Here is a 9436-nt window from a genome sequence, read left to right on the forward strand (position 1 = left end):
GTCTTATATCTTTAACTAACTGGTTCGGTTGTACCATTAAATACCAAATGTACGTATCAATGAGAGTATAAAATGTCAGGATGTCTCTAGTTAAGGCTCTTCAAACATCGCTCCACAGATTGACACAAAGAAAACGCTGCAAAGATCCGATTCTCTATGAATGTTTAACTCAGAAACACCTTTGACCAAACGTTTTACTCGATGTATGGAAGTGTGTGAAATGCGTTGCTGTAATCTCTGCGGATGGTCTCACCGGTTTTTCGCTGCACAGCTCCTCTTTGGACGAGTACGGCGAGTAGACGGCGGCCTTTTCGCTGATGATGCCGTGGTGGCTGTAGCAGGCGCCGATGATCTCCACCAGGCGGCTGTTGATGGAGCGCAGCGGGAACATACCTGCAAACACAAACACCGTGAGGAGTCCCAAAAAAAACCCCACAAGATCCTCCTCGTCCAGAGTTCACGGCTGATTTACGGCGAGCGTCAGGGATCATCGGAGGAATAAAACATCGCCGTAGTCGTGAAGTGGTACCAAATAAATAGAAATGACTCATCGTATCGCTGTAAAAGCCTCCTCAGGGCCTCAAGTCCGCTCACATGCACATGTATCTGCTTTATTATCACTCATTATTCACATAGTTATCTGTTCAAAAATGTAGTCGGTGACTCTCATTTTACTGTCTAATGGTAATTAAATAGTCATGGAGGCGACCTTGAGACGCTGCAGCTGCACCAGAGGGGAGAAAGTTCATTTATTAAGTCCCACAGTGGCCGACAACATCTTTTTTATTCTGGATTCGACTCATAAAATCATCCGAATGTGAATAAAGTTTCCACCTTGACCTCCTCAGGATCAGCTGGTTCTTTATCTGCAGCAACTTCGGCTCATTTAATCAAGTTCTGCCTTCATCGTAGGAATGTTTGCACAGCTACGTGACCTTAAAGCGCTCAGAGATCTGGTGACGAATTTAGTTTTTAATTAACATTTTTCAGCTTCATAACTTCTGAAACGCAGATAAAAGACATGAGATTTATTTTTTTATTTTTAGGGCTGAAAAACACGTTAAAAACGGCAAAAAATCAGTTTAACATGCGTCAAAATCTAAACATTAAATCTGTTTTTTGATAATTTTTTTCTAGAAACAACTTCTATCAGTCTCACTACTTTATGTTTTGAATTATTAGTGTCTGATTTTAGTGTTTTCTGTCATATAACAGATTCAAACCTGTGCGTTATGAATATTTTGTGTATTTAATACTATTTTTGTTCTGTGATACATGCAAAAATCTGTGCATCATCAACAGAATCTATAAAAAAATCAATAAATTCTTTGAAAAATCTACAGAATCTGTGAAATCTGCGTTTTTAAAGTCAGTATTTTCCTTTTTATGGAAGAATCTGTGCAATATCAATAAAATCTGTTTAAAAAATGTCAGAATCTTTCAAAACATCTACAGAACCTGTGAAAAACTGATCGAATCTGTGTCATATTTGCGTTTTTGGAGGTACAACGCTGCAAATTTAACCTAAAAACTTCAAATTTCCACATAAACTGATGAACAGCTTCCCAAATTGGTGCATAAAAACCAACTCAAGTGCAAGAAGCTCAGCGTCCTGGTATCCAGACGCAGCCTCTGCTCTTGGCCACCAACGGTTAAAACTGAGCTGGACTCAAATATCTGGACGAAATCCGTGGCAGGAGTTGTGATGTTTTTCCAGATTTCGACAGATTTGTCCTGATATTTTTGCGCCCAGCTGAGAAAACCTGTGGGAACGTTCAGCTTCATCTGAGCGCTAGAGCTGAGGTTTAAGGCCGAAGAAGCCGCTTTGATCCTGAACTCCTTCTGCTGATAAAGATCACGATGAGGAAAAAAAAAAGCTCCTTAACAGAACCTGCTGGAGGAGGCTTTGTTTGCTCAGCTGCTGGAAACGGCAGCTGAGAACAAGCAGCAGGAAAACTTTCTGCCAGATTTCACTGACGTGTTTTGACAAGTTCTTGGACGTTCTGCCAGCGAGCACAGAAAAAAAAAACCCTCCGACGCGAGATATCAGGAGCATCTGCCAGCATCCCGGCGACACCTACACATGGCTGAAGTAGACGGATCCTCATCAGACGTGAAGGTGACAAACAGAACCTTGTCGGAGGCCGAAACCCGTCCGTACTGGCCCGAGCTGGTCATGCTCTGAGCCAGAACTTCGCCCGGCGTCGCCACGTAGGCAGCCTGCAAGACGAGAAAGAGGTAAAAGTGCTGAATGTCACACGTCTGTGCTAAAAATATGGTTGGTACAGCGGAAGCAAAGACCCCATAAATTGGAGCTATTTCAAGTTCAACAGCATGTTAAATCCAATTTGTGAAGGTTTTCTGGGGTCAAGTTCTCAAAAAAGACAAACTCATCCAGACGTAAAATGTGTTTTCTGGCTATGAAAGCGCTGACGGTCGGCGCCACGGCGACGGCGGCTCATCCCCACCTGGGCTTTGTTGTACTTGTTGGCGGCGCTGCAGTTGAGCTGCAGCTCGGTGTACGAGTAGTAGCCCTGGTCGTCCTCGCACATGCGCGACACGAAGGTGAAGTTCTTGGTGTCCTGCACGCCGAGCGTCCGCGAGAACAGGAAGTACACGAAGCCGCCGTCCTTGAAGGCGAAGCGGAAGTCGTGGAGGTAGCGCAGCACGAAGGGGTTGGCCTGCACCGCCGAGGCCTCGATGATGCTGTCGAACACCACCCAGTCGCCGTAGTCCTGCAGGATGCGGGTGGAGATGAGCTTGGTGCTGTCGTGGCTGCCGTAGCCTTTACCCACCTGGGAGGGAGCAGACAGAGAGGTCATGGAGGGAACATAACTAAGAATCACGACTAGAGACGAGTCTGGTATCAAAACATATCAGGATTCTTTATTTAGAACAACATCAGCATCTTTAATCAATCCTGATAAAACACAAACCTCAAATAGTTTCAGTTTCAGGTTCTTGAAGTCTTTGCAGTTTCACAAACTACCAGTGAATCAGAAGAAACAGTAACGAGACCTCGTTAGAATCAGCTGATTATTTATGCACAACAACTTTATTTAACTAAAACATGCAAAGTTTGACCTTCAGCAGACCTTCAGAGCTCATATTAGTGTTGAAATGTAGAGTTTTAACGACTTTTATCAGAATTTCTGAGCCTCATAACTTCATAAGTCCAGGAAATAGGCTGAAAAACACATTTGATTTCTATTAAAAATCAGGAATCGGCCCAAATTTGCTGATTCTGCCGTCGACAACAATATTTTATTAGGGTTTTTGATGAACATTTTTCAGCCTCATAACTTCCTAAATACAGATAAAAGACATTAGATTTTATTTTAGGGCTGAAAAACACATTTGAGTCCCATTCAGGTGTCACAATCTGAACATTAAATCTGTTTTTTTGTTCATTTTTTTTCTAGAAACACCTTCAGATGAATATTTTGTGCATTTAAAAGACTCCAATATCTACAAATACATCAGTTTTGTTATATATGCAAACATCTGTGTAACATCAGTAGAATCTTTAAAAAAAAAAGACAAAATCTTTGCAAAAAATCAACAGAATTTGTGTAAAACTGATGGAATCTGTGCAACCAAACCTGAGAAGAAAACCCCCCAAAGCTCCTCACAATCAGCTGACTCTTTATCTCCAGTAACTTCAGTTTGTTTAACGAAGCCGTGCAGAGTTTTACCTTCATGCTGTGAGTATTTTCAGATCCTTGAAGTTCACAGAGTAGATTCATATTTCTCTCCTTTTCCATCACCAGAGACTAAATGTGGCTTTTGTTCATTTTCTTCTAACTTTGAGCATCAATATGAGACGAGATGAGATAAGCGGAGCCTTTATTAATCCCACAGAGGGAAAGACTGAGCAAACATTTAAGGAATGTAGCGCTAACATAAAAATAGACCAAAATATACACAAGTACTAACTCCAAAAATAACATTACTGCACATGTCAGAGGTAGTTTCTGATGAAATACTGAGAGAGAATTAATGCTGGACAGAAAGGCAGAAAACTGGATCCTGCACAGCGTTTGTAAAGCACAAAATATTCAACATTCATAGACTGTGTTGATGTTGGACCAAAGAGACGTATGGATATTATGGGATGTATCAGAGTTTGACGTCTATGATATAGAGTCATAGAGACAATCAGTGGTACTCTGGATGTGTTTCTGTTCCAGTTTGTCCAAAATACCAATAAAACTGTCCTAAATGAGCTAAAGATAGTGTAAAATTCTCTAAACTTTTCCAAAAATTGCCGTAAAAGTGAAGAAACTTTCCTAAAATGACTCCAAAATTCTCCAAAATACCTACAAAATATCCAAAATGCCTGGAACTGTTTGCAAAAATAAGAAAAACTTGAACAAAATAACTCAAAATCTGTCCAAAAGTATTCATGACTTGTTTTAAACGAGTTAAAAATGAACCAAAATGACCAAAAACACGTCCAACGTATTTATTCAGAGTTTATCCAGCCAATCTCAAACGCATCCAAATGACCCAAAACGTTTCCCATCAGTCTCCTCTATAACCAGCTGGTAGCATCAGTATTATGGGATGTATCTCAGCGTGAACAGTTTAATGTCATAGAAACAATCATCGGTACCCTGGATGTGTTTCTGTTTCTGATCATTCACCAGAGAAAACTTTACAAAGTGTGATGTCAGTTGGTCAGAACCAGTTCTAGACAATGGAAGGACCGTTTTACCTCTAGAACATTCCAGGACCATCTAAGAAACCATTCATTCTGTGGTGAAATCATTTTCTAATGCAGGTTTCCAACCACCTACTGATGTGACATTAAAGTTGGTTACAAAACAGTTAGCAAAACCCAGATCCAGTGTCCAGACTGTGAAACCTTCTTGGGGAGATTTTGGCCCTTTCTACGGTGATATTGTCTTTTTTTGTGGTAATTTCAAACTTTTTTTTTTTTTTCAATTTTGTGGTAGTTTTGTATATTGTTATGCCTGAGGTGGCATTTTGTGGTTATATCAGCCCAATTTGTGGTAATTTGGAATCTTTTGGTGGAGATTTAATGTCTTTTTTGGGGATTTTCAGTTTTTTTTTAATGGTAATTTTGGCCCTTTTGATGGCGACTTTGTGTCATTGTGGAAATTTTAACAACTTTGTGGTGATTTTGAACCTTTTTGTGGTGATTTGTTTAGCGTTTGTGGTGGTTTCGCATCTTTTTATGGTGATCTTGTGTGTCTTTGTGGTAATTTCAGTCCGTTTTGTGGTGATTTTGAATCTTTTTACAGTAATTTTGCATCCTCTCTGAAGACGTCGTGTCATTGAGGTAATTTTACCAATTTTTTGTGGTAAAAACTACTCAAGTTTTTTTTGAAGATAAAAGGCAGGTCCAGTGTTCACACTGAGACACCTGGATGGATGTAGAACTGATCTGGTGTCAGGTTCTACCAGAACTCAGACGTGTTCTTCCTCCTAAATGTCATGTGTCTATCTGCTGCACTGATGAAGTTCTGAGGCTCAGACATGATGGAAAAAGTCCATTAAGGTGATCAATCTGGACCCTCCTCTGTGGACTTTAAGGTTCTGGAGCTCTGGAACATCCACAGCATGAAGGTAGAACTTTGCTTCATTAAATATCCTGAAGTGATTGCAGATAAAACATCAGCTGGTTCTGAGGAGGTCAGACGGAGGCTCCGGTTGGGTTTTTTTTTTATCTGGTTCTCTTCATGTATCAGATCTCAGCTGCAGACTCGAGGCTGTGAGTCACAAAATGAGACTTGATTTTCAACTCCACTGGTCCGAGACTCGACTTCCTGGAAACCTGACGACTCCCAGAAGAATTTATTTTGACTTTGGGAGCTGAATTTTTTAAAGTCTCTCTCTCTCTCTGCAGCTGTTGGTTAAACCCATAAAAACTCATCTCTGTGTATCACAGTTTGATTTTTAGGAGCGTTTTTCCGTACAAACGTTCCCCCGGTGGGTTTAAAAAGGCAGGTTGTGTTTAAAAATCGACAAATGCAGCTTTTATCAGAGCTGAAGCTGTATAAACATTTAATTTTTAACGTTTTTTGTCACCTATAACGACCAAATCTCAGCTTAAAAACATCATATTTGATCTAAATCTTTGTGTCATTTTAAAAAAAGTGCCAAAAATAAACCATTTGCTCTAAAAAGAAAAAATTCTGCGTTTCTCAAGCAACTAGGAGTGTGTTTATTCAGAGCAGAGAGGAAACAAACACAGAATTAAATTAAAAATGTCAATATTTAAATATCTGTAGTGTGTAGAGTCACGCTTCTCTTGATTGGTTGAAGAGTTGAAACGATTTTAGTCGACTACAGAATCCAGAAAACGCAGCTCTGAGCTGTTTGTAGCATCCAAAGAGCTCAAAACAAAGGTGAACATGCAGGATATTTACCTTTTAAAGGAGCGTTTGCACCACAGATGATCATTTAAAACTTGTATGAACCTCTACAGGCCTCGTCACTGCGGGGTGAAACGATCTGATCTGATTAGAAGCATCACCCAAAGTTTGATGACACACGACCGACAGAGGAAACTCTGAGGGAGACGTCGCGTCATAAAGCATCGTTTAAAAGCCGATTTTTCGACGCCGCGCGCAGGAATAAAGCCAGAAACATCTCAGGATAACTGACAAGAGCGCTCATTCCCCATATGGCTGCCAATTTAATTTCTCGGCTCTCTACAAATTGCAGTTTTATTGTGTTTGTTCACACGGTAACGCAGATGGTGGAGATCATTTATATTCTTCTTTTTTTTTTTTACCTCAGGAAGCAGCCTGAGTGTGTGACTGTGCTGCTCACCAGGAACACGGTGAAGTTGGCCTTCTCCCTGGTGGTGAAGTACGACATGACGCCCACCACCGACACGCTCTCCTCGGCGCTCGCCACGTACGACTTCTCGCCCTTGGTGTCGCTGAAGTACAGCAGCTGCTCCACGTTGCTCAGGTTCCTCAGCGAGCAGATGCCCCTGAAGACGCTGCCGCAGACCACCAGCACGTCCCTGGCGGCGTGGACCAGCAGCAGCTTGTTGTGGTTGTCGGTGTCCACGGCCTCCTCGCAGGCGTCGGTGACGGGCGGCGTGCACTGCCGGTTGTCCCGCTTGGGGCCCGTCTCGGTCCGCGACTCCACCTCCAGGTTCTGGTTCAGCTGGTAGAGGGCGTTGACGGCGCCGACGTACAGCCGGCCCCCCTGGCCCCTCCGGAGGTCGGGCCCGGCCACCACGTTGTTGATGAGCGTGTCCGAGGTGAACTCGGCCATCTTACCGTGGGAGGGGCTGAGGTAAACGGTCGCCAGGGCAACCAGGGCAAGCTGCCACGCCCACCACCGCTCCATCATGTCTGCAGAAAAACAGAAGGTTGATTAAACATCTGTTCACCCAGAATCAATCAGCCGATAACACGAGAAGAGATCAATTAATCCGAATTTCTTTATCCAGTTAAATCTCAAAACCTAAGCCACACATTTGTCGTGAAAGGTAGAGCACAATTTTCGGAAGGACGCTAGGGACGCAAATTCAGAACTGTTTTTTTAAATCAGTAATAAGGCTCTGTTACGTATGCTGCTAGCAGTAAATCCTGTTTGAATACATTAGCTCTCGTCGGAGGTCGTTAACAGCCACAGAAGTCATGGTGCCCGTTGCTAGCTAAACCCACACCATGCAACTGCAAGCCGAGTCCACATTACCACCTACTCTGGTTGCTACAGCACTAAACCGTAAGAAGTGCCACCTGGTGGAACAACCAGGTACTACAGCTAATCGACATCCGTGTAGAGAATACAGGTTTTTTTTTAGTTCACACGTAAATGCACACGTTCTTAAGTGCTCTAATTCAACAAAACAGGGAAATCTGTAAAAACACTGTAGCCATGTTTCGATGAATTACTTTTTCCAATACTTTAAATCTCAAAACATAGAAACCGTAAATAAATCTGGCTTTAATCAAGCAGAAATGCTTTATTCCGCTTGACTTAAGTAGCTTGGACTGTTTGAAGAAGTCACGTTTATTTTTATGGACTTTCTCGAACAAACAAAACAACTGGGATAAAGTAGTAGCCAATCCCGACTTGTTGAAAACCAATAAATGTAACATAAGTCTTTGTCATGGTGCCTCTTTACAAGCCAAACCCCCACAACGCTCTCTGCTGGCCAACATGAACTGCCCATAGTCAGAGGGAAAACCTCTGCTGAGAGGCTCCACCTGGTGGAACAACCAGGTACTACAGCTGGAGCAGACTTTATTTAAGCACAACTGCTAAATAAAGATTAAAAATGTTCCTTTAATCCGTTTTACTTACAGTTAAATGAATATCTTTGGGTTTTGGACCGTTGAAAGACGTCACATTGCTTATTTTGTGACAATCGATTTACTTTCTCAATCAATTATCCCAGAAAAACCCCCCCGACTCGTCACAGCCCGCTGCGAACACGATCTCCGACAAACATACCTAACAATAAACCCACTGAACCCGAATTCACAGAGTGCCGGAGCAGCACTCGTCCTCTAAACAAAGCAGACTTCTAACGGCGCTCTGACATTGTGCTGAAGCACCAGCAGCAGCAGAAGAAACTCAAGGAGAGAAAGAATGAACGCTGAGAGCAAAGAGAAGCAATAATGAGGAGCTTCTCATTAAACCCAGAACATCCTTTACTGGAGGAAAAGCAGGAGGAGGAGGAGGGTAAGGTGGAGGTAACGGTCTCTCAAAGTGAGAGTTGCTGAGCCAGATTAGATTAGCAAAGACAAAAGCAGAGAGCGAGTGCATACGTGAGGAAGAGAGAGACCGAGTGTAGCAATTAGTTGGCTGACATACCGAGTTTCTCCTTCCATTAGTCTGGATGGGTGTGTTTAATTATAGCTGTGGCCTGTGGCTGTAAAACAAGACTCAATGTAATAAGCGCACAAACAATCTTCGCCCGGCGCCGCCGTCCACAGATGCAGCTTCTTCTTGACCGATTGCCTCAAATTCATTCTCTCCACTCAAACGTTTGCATCATTAAACTGTTTCTCATCAAATTTTCACCGCCTCCGCCTCGCGTCCGATAAATCAAAACCCTTAAAAGTCTCATCATGTTCATTTATTTCCCCTCCGATCAGGCGGCCAGTGGCTGGTTTTACAGCCGGTATCAGATAGTTCTGATTGGTGGTCAATTGACTGGCGCATCCCCTGTGTTTCTGCTCCCCGCAAATTGAATTCACTTCAGTTCGCTTCATTGCAAAGGGATTTATTAGTGTGAAAAGACTTATCTCTCTAACCACCTGCTCGCTTAAATTACCTATCCACAGATATCAAGAGTCTAATGGCCGCAATGCAGACTTTTAGAAACTGTTACAGGAACAGCTGGGAACATATACAGACTTTAAAAGGCACAGCAGGGCAGCAACCAAAGAGTTTCCCAAAGAGTGAAAAGGTTGCTTTTTTTTTTTAAGAAATCTGAATA

At 42.5% G+C, this 9436-nt stretch overlaps 1 protein-coding gene across 1 annotated transcript in view; it reads right to left on the reverse strand.

Annotated features, from left to right (window-relative positions):
- Positions 1 to 7334, reverse strand: part of LOC103374581 (plexin-B2-like) — a gene marked incomplete at its 3' end in the record, with an annotated part of 8992 nt that extends 1658 nt beyond the window's left edge. The window contains exons 1-4 of the mRNA XM_008304689.1: positions 6802 to 7334; positions 2469 to 2795; positions 2082 to 2220; positions 254 to 393 (exon numbers count right to left, since the gene is read on the reverse strand). Of these exons, the coding sequence (XP_008302911.1) occupies positions 254 to 393; positions 2082 to 2220; positions 2469 to 2795; positions 6802 to 7332 (1137 nt within the window). The remainder of the gene's footprint in view (positions 1 to 253; positions 394 to 2081; positions 2221 to 2468; positions 2796 to 6801) is intronic.
- Between the last annotated feature and the right edge of the window lie 2102 nt (positions 7335 to 9436).

Source organism: Stegastes partitus, unplaced genomic scaffold (genome assembly GCF_000690725.1).
Source record: "Stegastes partitus isolate 25-593 unplaced genomic scaffold, Stegastes_partitus-1.0.2 Scaffold2291, whole genome shotgun sequence".
NCBI lineage: Eukaryota > Metazoa > Chordata > Actinopteri > Pomacentridae > Stegastes > Stegastes partitus.